This window comes from Anabrus simplex, chromosome 7 (genome assembly GCF_040414725.1).
Source record: "Anabrus simplex isolate iqAnaSimp1 chromosome 7, ASM4041472v1, whole genome shotgun sequence".
Taxonomy (NCBI): Eukaryota; Metazoa; Arthropoda; class Insecta; order Orthoptera; family Tettigoniidae; genus Anabrus; species Anabrus simplex.
In genome coordinates this window covers 346,757,390-346,776,481 of record NC_090271.1, presented here as the reverse complement: position 1 = coordinate 346,776,481, position 19,092 = coordinate 346,757,390, and the positions used below count along the sequence as shown (strand labels likewise).

At 37.5% G+C, this 19,092-nt stretch overlaps 1 protein-coding gene across 2 annotated transcripts in view; it reads left to right on the top strand.

Moving 5' to 3' along the window:
• AspRS-m (aspartyl-tRNA synthetase, mitochondrial) overlaps nt 1-19,092 on the top strand; it is a 348,037-nt gene that overhangs the window by 54,653 nt on the left and 274,292 nt on the right. For both annotated transcript variants that reach the window (XM_067151851.2, XM_068228690.1), the window contains exon 2: nt 17,348-17,516. In XM_067151851.2, coding sequence (XP_067007952.2) covers nt 17,348-17,516 — 169 coding nt within the window. The remainder of the gene's footprint in view (nt 1-17,347; nt 17,517-19,092) is intronic.

Below are 19,092 nucleotides of genomic sequence, written 5' to 3'. Positions count from 1 at the left end.
AGACTATGGTTTGATATAGTTGAAACACAGGAAATTTTCTATAAAATTGATGAATGTTTCTATAAAAACCTCTGTCATTTTTTAAACACAGTTTCTTAGTTCCTCATAATATGCGACTTGTACTGTTTTAGATAATAAATACAGGTTCTTCTTCCTTAAAACTTATTGACACAACAGTCTGTTTGACTATGTAAGGAGTAGCAGATTCTGATGTGTTTTTCTTGTTTGAATATTTGAACCTCACTCTCTCTGCACGCTGTTACATTCAACCTGAGGTCCGTACTGGTTCGAGATTAACACTATTTACGGCCCATTTCCATCTGGCACATAAAATAATATTCAAGATCTTAACCATAGTTTCGGCCTCAGCCACACAGTTATTTACATTGGAAAATACTAGAAGCGAGGTTCAAATACTCAAACAAGAAAAAACACATCAGAATCTGCTACTCCTTACATAGTCAAACAGACTGTTGTGTCAATAAGTTTTAAGGAAGAAGAACCTGTATTTATTATCTAAAACAGTACAAGTCGCATATTATGAGGAACTAAGGAACTGTGTTTAAAAAATGACAGAGGTTTTTATAGAAACATTCATCAATTTTATAGAAAATTTCCTGTGTTTCAACTATATCAAACCATAGTCTTTTTAAGCACCTAAAAAACAAATCTAGACGCACCAAATAATACTATATTTTTTAACAAGACATGTTACTTGTATAACATAAAAAAGGGTTAATACTAACTAGCCAAGTTTTAACATTTTCCATGTAAAATAGGACTTGTTGTTTTAAAAACTGTGGTTTAAATGGCAAAAGTAGATTCTTTTATCAATTTTACATGATTCTATTGTACATAAGGTATACCAAATCGTAGACTTTGCCAATTATATATAAAAAATAATTTTAGATGCACTAAATAATATTGTATTTTTCAAAAAAGACATGTTCTTTGTATAGTACAATGGGCCTATGCTATTTAGCTATATTTTTAATGTTTTTCATGTAAGAATAGGACTTGCTATTGCATATTTTTAAATTTTTGAATGTTCCTTGCTATAAAAAACTCAATGGCTGATGATGGCATAGTGGATTGCCGAAACCGGCCCCAAAGATGTATTTTATGATAAGTTAAATAAATATGTGATGTTCTAAATAGACCATTACGATAACGTATTGAATAGGTGGAACCTTTAGCTTTACTAAGCATTGTAAAATCATCATCATCATTTCTTCGCTCCAGCAAGCCGGGTGTGGTTGTGTACGAGCCTCCTCCAGTTTTTTCTATCCATCCACAGATGCTGCTTATGTATGCGACGCCAGTTCACATCTCTAATTTCAAGGTCCTTCAATATCTGTTTTTCCCAAACATCACGAGGTCTTCCTCTTGGTCTCTTTCCAGGAACATTGTGGTCTAAGTATGTTCCAGGATTCCTGTGAGGGTCCATTCTTTTCGTGTGACCATACCATTGAAATCTCTTCACTTCTAGAGTCTCCAGCAAGCTTCTCTCCAATCCATGCTGTTGCCGGATATCCACGTTCCTTATTTTATCCATTTTTGTTTTTTTGTAGACAGGAATGGAGGAACTTCATTTCTGTTGCCTGAAGACGACTCTTTATTGGTCCAGTAAGTGCTGCTGCTTCTAGGCCATACATCAATATAGGTACTAGATATATTTTGTACAAGCTGATCTTGAAAACTAACGGAAATGTTTCATCCCAAAGTATTTGACATACAGCGTGATAGAATTTGGAAGCTTCCTGTATTCTGTTGCTAATCTCTTGATGTATGATATTGTCTGATGACAGAACACTACCTAAATACTGGAAGTTGTCTACAGTATCCATCTCCTCATCTCCAATTCTTAGATGAACAGTTGGAGAGTTTCTACTCGTCACCAAGCCAGCTGTCTTCGTTTTGCTGATTTTGAGACCTAAAGTTGTAAAAGCTTCATGCCAGAGATCTAGTCTAGTTTGTACTTCCACTCCTGTCTCACCCCATACCATTACATCATCAGCAAAAATCAGGGCATTAGTTGTTGGATGCTTTCTTTTAACTGCTTTTAAAACTTCATCCATTGTGATTAAGAAGAGAAGTGGGGAAAGACAACTTCCTTGCTGGACTCCACTCTTCGTTTCTAACCAACCTGACCTTCCATTCTGGACCTGGACACAACACTTGGTTTGATCATATAATCGTTGTACTCGTGCTATGATGTCATATGGCCTTTTCTTATGTCTCAATCATTCCCATATATGCCTGCGTGGTACGTGGTCATATGCTTTCTCGATGTCCAGAAAAACAGTTACAAATGTTTTACCTTTCTCCTAATTGAGCATTCTGGTGGCAAAAATGAAGTCTATAGTTGATCTATGATGTCTAAATCCATGTTGTTCCTCCTCAAGTGTAGGTTCAACATATTTTCTAATCCTGCTCTCAAGGATGGATTAGTAAATTTTGAGGCCATGTGACAGCAGAGTTATACCTCGGTAGTTAATACATTTCTTTCTGTCACCTTTTTTCAACAGTGGGATGATGACTCCTTGCTTCCAGCCATTGGCTATTACATTCTCTTTCCAGATTCTATTTAGTACCCTGTACATCCACTGTTGTCCAGCCTCTCCTAGTGCTTGGATCATCTCAACACTTAATTCATCTGATCCAGTTTGTCGTAGGACAGGTATCATAATTAGGATAAAACCTTCAATACTCGTATTTTGAAGTTTTACGATGAGACGAAAGTATTATGTTATTATATTTATGTTTCGTGTCCATGGACGTATAACGTGCATATGCTTAACCTGGTTAACATAGCAACGGACGGACGGACACACAGACTTCCAATATGGCGTCAAGGAACAGTACCATTAGATCTCTGATGTAAAACATATATAAATTCTATGTAGATTGTTTTAGAGAGCGATTGTTCGTTTTGTATTCTGAGAGAGGCACTGAATGTTTTCTTCTTCTGACAGGAGAAGTTCGTAGTGATAATAAAGTTGTTTTTTAGAAATACGTAAAAGTGTTCTCGTGTGATATTTTTATTGCGTAAAATAGAAAATCGCATATAGAGAACGATAAGTTGATGTGTTGTTTTTCAGCTTAGATATTGATGTATCTGCTTCCAACCATGTCAGACTAGTGGTATTTGTGCTGCCAAAATAATAAGGTCTGTCGCCTAAGGGAGTGACATTTTCATAACAGTTCAGCAAAGTTTCAAATTGCCCTTGGAACTCCTGTAATAGTTTGGTTTTATCGCTAGTCACTATTAGGAAGTTCTAAAGATTGGATAGATTCATTTCAGTTCTTCTATTCTTAATAATACTGTATAACAGTTTTTTTATTTCCATCCTGCGTTATTTTGGTAGCCAGATCTTCCTTGCTTTTCTGCTTATCAGCTACAACCAACTGTTTGACCTGTAATTTTTTCCTTCTATAAAGTGACAGCTTCTCCCCTATTTCATGTTGATCTCCCCATGTTCTTGCTTGATATAAGGATCTTCTTGCATGGTTTCCGTCATTGATAGCCTTTTTAACATCATCATTCCATCAGGCAGTTTCTTTAGGTTTTCTTATTTGGCTCTGTCGTCCACATACTTTTTCTGCTGTACCAACCACAACCTTCTTTAGAGTATCCCATTCTTCATCTACTAATTTCAGTTCTTCTCTCGGCAACAAGTTGCGGACACCTTCCCTGAATTCTTCCTTTACACTTGGCTCGGTTAGTCGCCAAGTTTTTATTTTTGGGACTCTTTTGTTACAGACTTTGCGAGTTCTTTTCTCTGCAATAACTGCAACTAACAGTCTATGGTCTCCACCAAGGTCTTCCTCATTAATAACATTAGTAACTCCTTTTTCTCTCTAGTGTTGCAATTCCACTTTGTTTTACTAGTATCAGAGACATAGGACTGATCTACGCCCTTTAAACGATGATATATCTGTGTAAATGTTGTACATTACTTTAGGTTCGAACTAAGCAGTTAACATAGTGCAATGACCTAGTATTCCTTCTTTTTCGTGAACATTTATTTGTTGTTGAGATAAATGTACTAGTAAACTGATTACGTTATTTCTCTGATCTTGTGAACTCGTTGCTTTTCCACATTACTTCCAAGGCATTAATGAATCTACCGAATGTTAAAATTTCATTATGATTTTCATTTTCCAGCTTAATGGCTCTTGTAGACATATTTTTAGATGTTTGGCAATTTTAACAGAGGTGCAAAGTGGAAACTTCTATATTGATATGAGTGTTGAATTTCTGTTATAACCATATATTGTAGAGAATCACCCATCCATTGCCTGTGTGAAGCTTGTCAGTGTTAATGAGAGTTGTGTATCATTTTCTGTACATAGGATATCATATCCATCTCTACATTCTTCAGTTATTTCTCTGAACTTCTTTGGCAAATTTTACATTACACACCTTCCTTCACACCTGGTGAATACTTATTTGCATTTTGTTACAATCCCGAAGTGTATTGGGATGACATTCTTATCAGGTATTTCAGCACTTGCATGCTTGCCAAATTCATCCCTTGTGCAAATTTTTGAAACTGAATCTAACGTAAGTAAAATCGGAACCTGCAGTAGCCGTCATTTCTGTTATTCTATTATGTGTAATCTTGTAGTGGAAACACCAATCTACAGGGGTCGAAAAATACCGGGCGCCCAGTCGCCATGGCCCCAGAAAATTTTTACCTGGCACCTGAATTTTCAAATTCGGATTTGAAAAATTATGTTTTGAAATCCGGAGTTCCCTTGCATGTATGTTTCCACCACTTTACAAAGTAACAAGTCATGTGGTGGTTCACGTATTTTTTTCTGTAGCTCATATATTCTAATATGTGTAATAAACATTTTCAGTGCTTTTGGCAGAGTCTTGAATTCTGTATTTGCTCTTTGTACCTTGGAACTGGACGTTTCAGTTCTGCGCGGGAGCTGCCTAACGGCCACGGTAGATATTGTTGTAACCCGTCAAGCAGGTGGACATATCGTAACATATCGAGTTCCATTACAGATGATCAGCTATCGATAGCCGAGTTCAAAGATCAGACCAGGAGTTGTGGAGAAAGTAACAGGTGTTGCATCCGGACACATAAAATGTTTAAATAAAACAAAATAAATTTAATTAAAACCTCAGATGTGGAATGATAGGGTAGAACTAAAATATTTTAACATCACACATATTTTTATTATTATTTATCTACTTTAATTCTTCATACAAATTTAAATTACGGTGGTAACAAGTGTTACTTAAATTGGACATGGTTCCTGAGGTTTGCATGGTTTTACTTAAAACTCTGTGAATTATAATGGTTCAAAATTATGAACAAAATATAAATATTAGCTGTGACAATGACCATCAAAATGGTATAAATATTTTGTTTATTAAAAACTTATCACAGGATTTTAGCTATAAATAAAAAGTAACGGGTGTTACAAGGAAGGGTAATGGGTTTTACGGAATTGGGTTTTTTATCAGAATAAAATACTTGAATATAAAATACTAATACCGAGCATGTTTACATTGTACAGCAAATAAATACACAACTTAAACAACATTTTTATATGCCTACATGAATTAAATAAAAATGTTACCCCTGAGATAATATAGACTAATTAAAAACAAAATTTAAAAAAACTTGCCAATACTTAACTAATGAAGAAAAAACAACTAATGATTGTTAATTAAACATATGACTTTAGTTTTAAGTATGTTTATTTGTTATATTTGTATCCTATGTCTCAACGTGTTAATTAAACATATGACTTTAGTTTTAAGTATGTTTATTTGTTATATTTGTATCCTATAAATATTGATGTTACCGAGCTCGATAGCTGCAGTCGCTTAAGTGCGGCCAGTATCCAGTATTCGGGAGATAGTAGGTTCGAACCCCACTGTCGGCAGTCCTGAAAATGGTTTTACGTGGTTTCCCATTTTCACACCAGGCAAATGCTGGGGCTGTACCTTAATTAAGGCCACGGCCGGTTCCTTCCCACTCCTAGCCCTTTCCTGTCCCATCGTCGCCATAAGACCTATCTGTGTCGGTGCGACGTAAAACAACTAGCAAAAAAAAACTATTGATGTTATTTCTCAAATACATCAATTTTTCCACTGAACATGCATAGGATTGTGAAGAGACCCTTTGGCATGACTGAAGGGTTGGGGAGTTTGCCCAAAATATTATTAAAACTTACATGTTTGATGTCATCATCATTGGCTATAAAAAGACTATTGGAACCATGCGATTTTAAGAACATTACAGACACATAGTTCTCATCATCGGCACTTCCTTGGCATATGGCTGCATAACGATAGATTTTTCCTTGCTGTGACTTGTGACTCTTGACTTGCTAGGCTCTTCAACATATATATATGTATACATTCCAGAGTGAACATCTCCTGGATTTTTAAAAACACTCACGGCTAGTTTCTTCTCCAACTGAAGGATTTCTTCCTCATTCTGAATCTGAATAGACATCTTCATACCAAAGTCTGGTTGTAGAAGTTGAGGGTTGAGCATACATGATGTCCTCATCATCTTGGAAAAAACTGCTACCTTGGTCATCAAAGAAGTTGAAGTTCTCCCTTCCAAAATATGGTTATTATCGTGCACTCTAAAATGGTGGTTTGACTGAATATTTGGGGATCAGGATAACATTTTTCTCAGTAGTTTTGGAGAACTGATTCATTCTGTGAAACCTCACTTTTATCAACGTAAAAGCTTTTAATGCCAGCGTCTTTATTCTCAACATATTTGTGGAAATCTTTTGCTGATTCTATATCAGAACCATTAGAGAATAATGCTTTGCTGTTACTATTCATTGTCTCTAGCATTGGGCTAAAATGGCATCCCCTTTACATTCTTTGGGCACCATTTGAAGCTTCCTTGTTGCTTTCTCCTAGCAGCCATCAATACGTCATTTCTTTTCTCTTTTGTCTCCTGATGAAGAAAGGCAAGGTTCCTTTTGAAACATTGAGTGTGTTTACAATTATTTACACGGCATAAGTCCAAAAATATAACTCATGAATAATATTTATACTTTTAATTTAATTACAGCATCTTGGTATTGAACGGTTTGCACTTTATAAATACGGTTGTTTTTATTCATGTGCATTTATGGAAAATTGGTAACGTAGCATCTGACATGGAAGCCCGCAAACTCGGAAGCCATTGAACGGTGGTTTATTTTACGTTTCTGTGTTATACTTAGAAAATCGGCAAAATGAAATGAACAAAACCGCACAAATTGACTGAAGCGAACAGTGTACTCTTTGTAAATGTAACACAAAGTGATACAGAAGCGAATGAATGTGAGAAAACACTTGATGGAAGTGCAGATTGTAGTGTTCAGGACGACAATGACCAGCGTGAAATTTAAGGTGTTCAAGACAATGATAGGACAAACATTAAAAATACATCGAAATTTCAATTTTCAGGCAAACGGAAATTTCAGCACTTTTAGCGAAGTGTGTAAAGAAAATGAATGCTAATATGTTACAGCATACAAATGCATTGTTCATGGCATCTTATTATATTGCAAAAATAACAGACCCTACACAGATTTTGAAGGTTTGGTTACATTGTTAAGCAAGTTGAATGTTACTGATTCAGAGAAGTATGTGAATGATACACAGTGCAGAGAATCGTAGCTTGAATTACTACCGTGTCTGTGCTATGAAGAAGGAATTGCGAAGTGTAAATTATGTAGTAACTTTCGAAGTATTGTCGACAAACATTTTAAAGGTGTATCCATATTTTCAGGACCATTTAAACTGGAAACATTTAAAACATACGAAAAATCCTATCCTCACTCAAATAATCAATCAATCAATCAATCAATCAATCAATCACTACTGATCTGCATTTAGGGCAGTCGTCCAGGTGGAAGATTCCCTATCTGTTGTTTTCTTAGCCTTTTCTTAAATGATTGCAAAGAAATTGGAGATTTATTGAACATCTCCCTTGGTAAGTTATTCCAATCCCTAACTCCCCTTCCTATAAACAAATATTTTCTACCCCTGCCAATGTATGTGATCTAGATATATATAGAAAGAGTATTGCATCAAAAGTCACTTTTCTGGAGCCAAGAAAATGCGAAACATTATTAACGAAAATACGGTGATAAAAAATGTTCACAGGCACGGGATCGAACCAGGGATCTTCAGATGGGATTTCTTCACATTATCCATTCAGCTACACACAGGATTAATATATCCCAGACTAGCACAGTATCCAGTGTAAAGGATATTCCGTTTACTTTTTAAGAAATATGAGACTCTTCATGAACAATTTTCCTGCTCTCGGTTCATAGTGCTAAAGCTGGCTTTGTGTGTTGAGCATTCTGTTCCTCATCTTGAATTCATACTATTAGCCCATTTGGAAATATACAGTGATTTATTTGGGTACAGTGGCCATATTTCAATAATGATGGTCTGAGAATGCACACATTCACGACACCTAAATTAAAATGATTCCACTGACTTTTTAAGAAATCAAGGTTTTTTTGTTCATTGTTCCGAAAGCTTGGAAGAATTTGGTGCAAACCCCCATCTCCTAACTCCTTGTAGTTCAGAGCTTGAGTTTTGTGAAAGATAGATGTTAGTGTATTATATAGTGCATATAAATAGACAAAACTTAATCTATAAAGGCTTGTTTAGCAAATAGTGCTATAATGATGTAAACTCTAAATGGTTTAGGTACAAATATATTAAAATATGTATTTCATATTGTGAAACTTCTGATTTTCATATTTTAGCTAAATAACTTTCTTATTTTGGCAAAACCTCATATTGTTCTTATCTGTAATTATTTCATAATCGATTAGATGCCAATGTAGTATGCAGCCATGGTGTTTCAGACTTATTCTTTTGGTGAAATATGATAATAGTGACAACAACAACAACAAAATGACATTTGATCAGTTTTCTCTTTCATTTTCATAAGAAACATGTAAGTAGCATTAATTCGCAGAAGTGTACACTAGAAAGAACAGTGAGCCTTAATCGTTCACTGTCGGGTTAATGTTGGTTACGTACATTTGTAATTTCAGTCTATTTAGTCTTATGTTTACAAAAATCCAATTTTGCTGAGATATAGAGGTTCTTCAGTCCGCCAAAACTAATTTATTAACTACGTATCTGAAAAAGAGTGACATGTTTTGTTCTTGAAAGAATATCATGCTATAAACATTTATGTTTATTTTTTTAAACTTGAATTTTGGGACTTATTTCCACTCTAGCATAGAAACGAGATTTCAAGGAAGAGAAAGGAGTAAGCAGACACCAGATCAGGGTGTTCTGTCGAGCCAGAATTGGTCCACATCTTCCTTCTGAAATATCAGCTTTAAAATTTGATCTGAAAAAACTTTAATTAATTTCTCTTGAAATTTTGCACTCACAGCACAAAGTTCCAACAGCTGATTTATTAAATGTTCATCTATCCCTTGCAAGCCTAAATTATTGATTGATGTGGGCTTACAGCTGTTTCATACACTGACTTAGCAAATGTCATGGGATAGTCACCTAATAGCTTGTGGGGCCTCCTCTGCAGTGAGACACCGTGGAAGTGAGTCGACAAGTCCCTGGTAGTCCTCTGGACACAGCTGACACCAAATCGTTTGCAGAGCGGCCGCCAATGCTGGTCTGTTCGTGGGTGCAGAATCCATGGCACAGAGCCTGCGTTCCAGGATATCCCAGATATGCTCGATAGGGTTCATATCGGGGCTCCTGGGTGGCCATGGCAGTCGTTGGACCTCCCCAGCATGTTCCTGGAATCGTTCCCGGGCGATGTGGGAGCGATGTGATGGCACGTTACCATATTGAAACACCGCAGAACCGCCTGGGCGCTGGAAGACCAAAAATGGGTGGAGATGGTCTCCGAGCAGCTGAACATACCGCGTGCCATTCAAAGTCTCTTCCAGAACAACTAGGGGGCCCATTCCATACCAGGAAAATGCACCCCAGACCATAACAGAGGCACCAGCGCCCTGGACCACACCTTCGAGGCAGGCAGGATCCATCGCTTCCTGTGGTCTGCGCCATACACGGTCCCTCCCATCGGCATGGTGCAGTTGAAATCGTGGTTTGTCCAGTGTCAATCACTGGCGACAAATGCGCGTCGTTGTGCCCGATGACGTTGGGTTAACAGTGTGGGGCGCCGGCTCCCATACCCCAAAGAACCCATGTTCCTACGGATTGTCCACTGGGAGACATGTGTAGCACGGCCTGTGTTGGATTGAGCCGTGATTTGTTGCACAGTTGCCCGTCTGTCACTATTGACAATCCGTCTCAGATGTCGCCGGTCATGGTCATCGAGGGTGGCTGGATGGCCAATCGTTCATCTGTTGTGGACGGTGACAACCACATTCAACCATTCACAATACATCCTGGACACGGTCGATTATGTGAAGCCGAATTTCCGCACCACTTTCGAAATCTCACTTCCCATCCATCGGGCACCGACCACCATACCCTGTTCAAACGGTGTCAGCTCACGACGACATTCCATGTTACACCTGTCACATGCACAGCCACTGCTCACAAGGTCCCCTATACAACTGCCGCTGGCACAGGGGGCGTGTGGTGTGCAGACAACACACCTGCGCATCAGTGCTCCGCTATCCCATGACGTTTGCTCAGTCAGTGTATGTTGTTGGTAGTGCATTGTAATTAAGTATAATAACTTTAAATTGACTGGTTTATAACCGAATTCTGACATTGAATCAATAAACTCAGATATTGGTGGGAAATTTTCTGTATTTCTATTTTCAATGTGATTAATCCGTAATTTAAATTCTTTATTGAAGACTTTATCTTATAACTGGTATTAGCTCGGCCTTGTAGGCTACGGTAATTGTGACGGCCATGAAGGGCTCAAACAGTCTCATTGACACATAGTTATACTCACTGCTACAGTTTATATAAGAGAACAGAAAACTCTCAAGAATACTTACAAAATAGACCTCCAGCGAGTACATGCTGAAGGTTAAGTTCAAAGGGAACTGAACCCATGACCCTCATATTTTCTTGTTCTGGCATGCTGTAGTCCATTCAGATTGAATATTTAGATTTCAGAACTGAATTGTAATTCAGCTCTTCAGGTTGTGTCGAGTACCTAACAATGTGAAACTATGCAGGGTGGCTGGCAACTGCCATGTAACAAGACACGTACATGAATTCATAGCGTATTATAAGTTTGCTTGTCTCGGTTAAAATGTTGCAGAGCATCACAATTCTCTTAACATCACGTCAGAATCATGCTACTCTTGCTCTGTTAGCTCAGTTGTCAAGTGCTTTCTAACTCAGAACCTCACCCCCCAGAAATACTTTTAAATAAGATTTTATTATTTTACATTTTTTAGTTCACTTATTTATCCTTTTATTGTCATTTTATCTCTACAAATTTTGAAGTTTGCACATTGGCATGAACTGAAACAGGCACAATTTCTTTTTTTTTTTAAGATGGCGACTACTGTGTGTGAGTCTGTGATATCCGTAGTGGATAATGGTGTAAGATGCAGTGAAAAATGTGGCAAATGCAGAAGAGTAGTTAAAAATGGGATTCTGTGTCGAAAGTGTGATGAATGGTACCATTTTCGTTGTGCAAATGTTCTAAATAGGATTGATATTGAAGAAAGTGTGTGGCTGTATCCCGAGTGTAAACAAACTGATAGTGAGGCAGAACAACAAGAAAGAGAGACCTACAAAGCTATTCTTAAGATTTTAGGAGTGCTACAAGAAGACATATGTACTCTGAAACTTGAAAATGAAAGCTTAAAGGACAGAATAAAGAAACTGGAAGATAAAGAAGAAAGAGGGAAGACCGCCCAGTGTGTTCTTGTGGTGCCGACTTCACCGTGGCCCACATCCTCACAGAGTGCGCCGATCTCTCTGGCCTAAGACGGAGCCTCGGCCTGCAGGAAACACTCGAACGCATACTAGCCGATGACGCGACTACTGCTGATCTCGGCATCCGCTTTATGTGCGACAGTGGACTTGTCAAGGGTGTATAAATTTCAAGTGTATTGTTACTCAGGGAACGTACGTTCCCTTTTGATACGTTAGTGATCCTTTCGGCCTAATTCTATAATTGTTTTTGTCTTATTTTGTACTGCCTTTCCAAATTCCTTTGTTGAATAAATAATTTTGTTTTATATTTTAAATTTCTTTTCCACTTATTTGTTCAGAGAGGATGATTACCTCGTTGTACTTCCTCTTAAAACAAAAATCACCACCATCACCACCGTACCCTGAATGTCGTTTAACTTAAGAGACAATAGATCACTTACTCTATGGTAAAAATGGAACAATCTAGCTTGTACTCTTTTAAGTTGATTTGGAGATGGATCACTTACTTAAAAAAACTAACTACAGATGCTAGCTCAGTAGTGTTGTCCGTGATCGTGGAGAGAGCATCATCAATATCTTTCTCTCCCAAAGTTGGGATACTAATTGGCAATCGAAGGGATTCTTTAAGCTTGGTGGTATCGGCCGATACTTTGCCTCCAGATTGAACATTTCTAATAGCTAGTTCGTAAATCAATTCCTCCTTGCGCAAGTAGCCGGGGTGGAGGACTTCGTGAGGGCCGGACATGATGACAGAAACTTTACAAATTTAGAAACCAGCGACTGAGAAAATTGTCAGAGTACCAATCAAAGACTATGTTTAGCCGTCAAAAGGGGGTAAATTGAGACCCATTCAACCACGCTCTGCTACCACTTGATACCGTGGTTTGGTGGATTAGCAGAGGTGAAAGAAGGTGCTGGGGTGAATGGGTCTAACTACAAATGCCAAGAAAAAAAAATTAAACTGAAATGGAAGGTTATATTTTCAAAAAACAACAATTTCTCACCGAGTGAGATAACAATGACCAAGCAATTTAAAATCAAGACTTAGAAAGAGATCCAAGATTTCAAATTCTGTAACACACATTGGGTATAAGCCCTCAATTTTTGCGTTTCCAGAGCAAAATTTACAGAGAAGCATAAATTTACAAAGGGGCAGAAATCCCCTCGTACCAGGAGCACCAGCTCCGTAATTAACAAATGTGCAGCCTCCTAGAGTCACTTTTACAATGCATAAAAGAGCTGACCTGCTCTCAATTTTTCAAGCCTATTAAAGGCAATACCCGACTTTACAATTAATTGCCATCAAGGCACAACTTACAAAATCAAACGGGGTTATCTTGTACCCAACCTACTGGGCCTTAGCAGAAAAGAACAGGTTAAGTAAATAGCCCGAAATACAAAGGGATGGAGGCAAGAATTTGCACTCCTACATGTAACTTCTTAAAACCTAAAAGGCACTAGGCCGATGAAACAGGGGCTATTCCCAAACCATGGAGGTGACCCGTATAAGGAAGAAATTTAAAACATTAAGGAAAAGAAGAAAATCAATTACCAAAACGTAGTCACCTCAAACCAAACTGAAGGGGAGCTCGAGAGGGTAAAGCACTCTATCCCCGATTTACAATTAAAGATAGTTACATAAGCCAGCAAAAATTTACATTACAGAAAGGTAGGTTACATGGCAAAAGTTTCGGACCTTTCCTGCGGGTTAAACTGCTGACCTAGCAAGAAATAAGGATGTTAAATGGCCATTACCTTACTGAAGATCTGCTGCCTGATGAAAGAGGCACCACCCACTTCCTGCTACACGTCCATACACTGGGTTAGATGTAGATTGAGTGGCCAGGATACGTGAAAATCAGCAGTTTTTATACCCTCAGGGAAAGTTCGAGACCTTTCATGAATAAAACAGCCACACCCACTTAATTTTATTGGGTCGCTCAAAGTTACACACTAAAATCGAAGAAGAAACCAGTGATTGGTAGAAAATTAATTACAGAAATTCTTGATTGGTTAAAATCAAAACAGGCGGAAAGACAGGATAAATATTGCCAACCCAAGAATGAATGCACTAAATTTAGTAAAGAACAAACTTGCGAATGCAAAATTTCTTCAAATAAAGTTCCTTCACTTCGCACCAGGGTGCATGATCATAGTTTTTTGCAGAGGCATCTATGAGAGAATGTCCACAGTTCTAGATAAATAGGAAACAAAACAAGTCGAATTCACACAATGACATCTTCAGAGGAAAAATTTAAGTAGGTCCAGTTTTAAGTTCACTGTTTCTCCTGTAGAGGAGTACTTTAAGGCGGAAAATTTAAATGTGTGGCATAGGGGTGTACCACCCAATACAGTTAATAAAAAATGTGTGTGAATAAATTAATTCCATCCCTTGGTCTATGAAGTTCGGAGAGCTGAAGTTGGGGACTGCCTGTAGGAGTGAAATACAGTGGGGACTTCGAGGTCCCTGGGACCGCTACGGTAGCTGTGAAGGCCCTTCAGGAACTCTGGAAGGTGGTGGCAAAAGGGGCTCTAGTTGAGACGCAGCAGGTCGTTATGCTACTTAGGTTCCAAAATGGGTAAAAAATAAATGCAATGTAAATTTAAATCTTATACCAGTTGTATAATATTATTTGAAGTAATTCCACATACTGTATATGAGTTGACTATGTAAGTACAGGAGATATTATAAGTAGAATTTTGTAAACAATATAAATTTATTAAGGATGACCTGTATGCTTAATAGAAAAAATTGTTAGCGTAAATTGTATAATATTGTAAGAAAAGTTTCTTCTTCTCTTGTTAATTTAAAATTTAGTGCTTGACAATAATGTACAGTACTTTAGTGTACCATTTGCCACCGAGGTAGACATCTCATTTGCAAATAAAGAGATTTTGATTTGATGTGAGTGACAATACGTAATGTGCAGATATGAAATTAACATTCCAGAAATACCAAAATTAACAGTGTACATAATAATATCATTGAATCAATCCTATCTGCATGTTATCGTTTTCAAATGCGATTTTATTTGACGGAAATAAATATTACATGAGAACACGATCACTTCCTTGTGTAAATGACTTTATTGTCACTGTAAGTCACAACAGACAATTATACACACTAGCAAGTGACACTACAACACTTAATAGCAAAGTACCCTGAAGTCGATTGTGAGAAGTACAGATATCAACAACACTGACTCGCTCACTATAACATACGCTCTCTTGAACTCACCAACTCCACCTCGGAGCCCAACAGTCACTCTGAGTCCAACACTTGCCTTCGAGTCCAACCTGACTAACTCACTGACTGACAGTTCTATATATATACTGTTCGATCAACCGTCTAGAATTATTGATTTCTGGAACGCTCTAATGGAACACACTCGAAACATCAATCGATCAGCTAGTCTAATGGAGTGCTCGAACTTTCGTTACTGTTTACCAATGCCCTGGAAATCTCTCCAACATTCTGAATGTCTCTACATGTATCTGCATTTAATAAACTTTACAGTAAGTTTCCAGAACTTTTCATATATACCAAATTATAGCAGAATACACCTAATATACGAACATTATAGCGTTTTCTACAGCTTTCGACTATATAGATTTTGGGGTTGAACCTATACACAATACGTATTTGAGGTTATACAAATTTATAATACATATTTACAGGGAAACCATGTATTAGTCACATTTAACATTTAATAAAAGATAATTTAGCATTTAATAAAATATAATTAAAATATATTAAACATAATAATGGAACATTTTACACCAGTCAGGATGTCGTACCTACGACAGTGTTCAGTAGCATTTCTTCATTTACTGAAATAACACCAGCATGTTCGTTTAAAAATGCCCTCTGGTTGGTTGTTTTCATACTCAACAAACTTCAGATGACCCCACAGAAAAAGTCTAAGGGATTTAAATCAGGAGATGTGGCAGAAAATCTTGTGGAACTGTTGGAACCAATCCAATGGTCTGACCAAGTTGCATTGATGTGCCAGTGCTCTGTCTTGATAAAACCACATTCTTTCGTTTAATGGAAGTGGTATGTCTTCTATTAGTTCTGGAAGGGCATCCTGCAAAAAAGTGAAGTACGTGCGTGAATTTAGTCTGTTGGGTAGTAAATTCAGTCGTATCATGGAACTTTCTAAAATTTCAGTCCACACATTTACCAGCCGACGCTGTTGGAGGACGCTTTCTTGTTGGGTTTGAGGGTTGGCTAGAGCCCAGTAATGGGCATTATGTGTATTTAAATACTCCTTCATTTGTAAATATGGCCTTGTGACTCCAGATTACAGACACACTAAAGTTTGGGTCCTGATGGTGGTGTAAAATCCATGCACAGAATTCTTCCTTCAGTTGATAATTCTGTGGTCATAAATGTTGTACTCATGTGAAAGGGTGTAAATTTTCCTTTGTGAAGTATTTGGTTCACAGTCGAAGTAATGTGTACAGCTGCTATGCAGCGAAGTACTGAGAATTTCTCCTTACACATGCAATCCTGCATGCATCCTGAAACCACATGTGACACATGATGAACAGATGTTCAACGGTCATCATATAGTTCATGCAAAACACAGTGGTCAATCTGTGGCATCCTGCTGATTCAGTATCACCCAGTATCATGTGTTTTCCTAAGGTGACAATACAGACATAAAATTTATTGTAGTCTGTATGATGTAGATGCGGGTAGTGTTCCGTATACACAGGTGCCTCCATGTCGACACTATCTAAATGTGAGATACATATCTGCATACTCATCCCCCAGCTGTACTCCATACTGCTGGATGAACATGCTAGTATTGCGGTCAACGTTGCTACTTCATCATCATCTTCGCTGAATGTGAAGACAGTTCATTATGCTGTACAAGGGAAGAAAGAAACAAATTTTGAACAAAAAGCAGGAACAGATAAGTAAATTAAAACTTATAAAAATGTTCTATGGTTGGAGAATTTGAATAGATCATACGCTTGTTGACAAAGAGCACTTTACCGCTGTACAGCAGTTTCCGGACATCACACAACACGGAATGTTCCCATACTCTCTGCCTCAGATGATATGTGGATTGTTGTTTTTCGTACTTAAGAATCTGAAAATATAATTTACTGCTATTAAGAGTCAAAGAATATGTTTGACAAGAAAATACTCAAAGATATACATAGAAAATTAGCTTTACATGGTAAAAATCTTTAACCAAGCTCGGTAACTGCAGTTGCTTAAGTGTGTCCTACTGTTGGCAGCCCTCAAAATGGTTTTCCATGGTTCCCCATTTTCACACCAGGGAAATGCTGGGGCTGTACCTTAATTAAGGCCTCACCTGCTTCTTTTCCTGTCCCATTCTTGCCGTAAGACATATCTGTGTTGGTGGGGCATAAAGCAACTTGTAAAAAAATAAAATTCTTTTAAAGATTTATGTTAATCATTAACTTTTTGATTGTCAATTTGCAATTCACCTGAACACATTGTTTGAATTTTTACAGAAAGTTTGTATTGCCATCAGTCACTCACCGAAGGACCTCAATAGATATGGTGCCATGATCAATTGTATTGCAGCTATACCAGGACCAAGTTGTTATTGTAGATGTGTTGGGCACTTCTTTAGGATGTATTCGAATCTAAATATTCCAAAGGAAAGAGAGCATGTGACTGGTGAGTAAAAATGTTCTTTTTTTAAATTTTAGTAAGAGACAATGTTCATATCAGTGGTGAATCCTCATCAAATTTTTTAGGTATGTCATTCCCTATGGAAATTCCCTTTGCCTTCATTTTGTTTACAGGTGTAATTAAATCATTTCAAGTCAACTTAAGCCTGTTCATCATGTGTGTCTGGATTAATTGATGAATTCGTGTCACTCCTGGGTGGGACTTACGGCACATACAAGAGATCTCCATCTGATTCAGTTCGCTGTTACCATCTTAGATGTTCTTTCAGGATTTTCCAACCATTGCCACCTCTACTTCCACTGTTCTTCGTCTCTTCTAGCTTCCTGGGGATTCTGTTCAAGATCCCAGCAACCTGTTAGGACCTTGACACAGTGTGTGACCTATCCATTTCCAGTCTTTTATCTGGACTTCAGGCATGCTTTGATGGGTGCGCTTCAACTATTCTTGACTCAAAACAAGGGCGCCCATACCCCGGGGGTAAGGTGCCCCCCCCTCCCCCCCAGCTCTCAGGGAAAGGCAAAAATCTAATCTAGTCAGGTGTTTTCCTTTCAAGAAAATTATTAAGTCAGTATTACGTAGAAGCGGTAGTACCGTTCCCCACGAACAGGCACGGAACACCGTGGGTTATTCTAACACAGAATACAAGTCGCCATTTATCTTCCAAAATATTAAAAATACTATGTACCCCCAGGTCTGGCCACGACCTCCCCCCCTACAGACTGTCATGTGGACGCTGATGATTCAAAATAATGTCGGCCCATCAAACTCCTGGGATGGTTCTCAAACATTTGATAACCTATGTGCTTACCTTATAAATTATGTTGTTCATCAGAAATTGACACAATCAGTCACTACTGATCTGCATTTAAGGCAGTCGCCCAGGTGGCAGGTTCCCTATATGTTGTTTTCCTAGCCTTTTCTTAAATGATTTCAAAGAAATTGGAAATTTATTGAACATCTCCCTTGGTAAGTTATTCCAATCCCTAACTCCCTTTCCTATAAATGAATATTTGCCCCAGTTTGTCCTCTTGAATTCCAACTTTATCTTCATATTGTGATCTTTCCTACTTTTAAAGATGCCACAAACTTATTCATTCGTCTAGTAATGTCGTTTCATGCTATCTCTCTGCTGACAGCTCGGAACATAAACCTCATATTTTATCCGTATTGAAAGTTGTTATAACTTATGCAACGCCTGTACAAATATGAGGATAAATGACAAGGGTCATAGGGATATGCACGTAAAAGATAAATTTCAAAAGAGCAAATAATTCATAAGAAACAGGGAAGAATACTGGAGCCAACCCAAAATGGAATGAGAGGAAGGGATCGAGGAACTACGAGGCAAATTCAATATCAAAATGACACCAATATTTTCAAAAGGTTAAATAAAAATATAATTAATAAATAATAATTTACATTACACTAAATTATTAAAAGAAAGAAAACTTCAGAAAATAATGATAAGTGAAAGAAAAATATAAAAAATTCACATTAAATAAATAATCTACATGTAAATAAGATGAATTTTGAAGTATAAATTCATTACATTCCCCCAAGC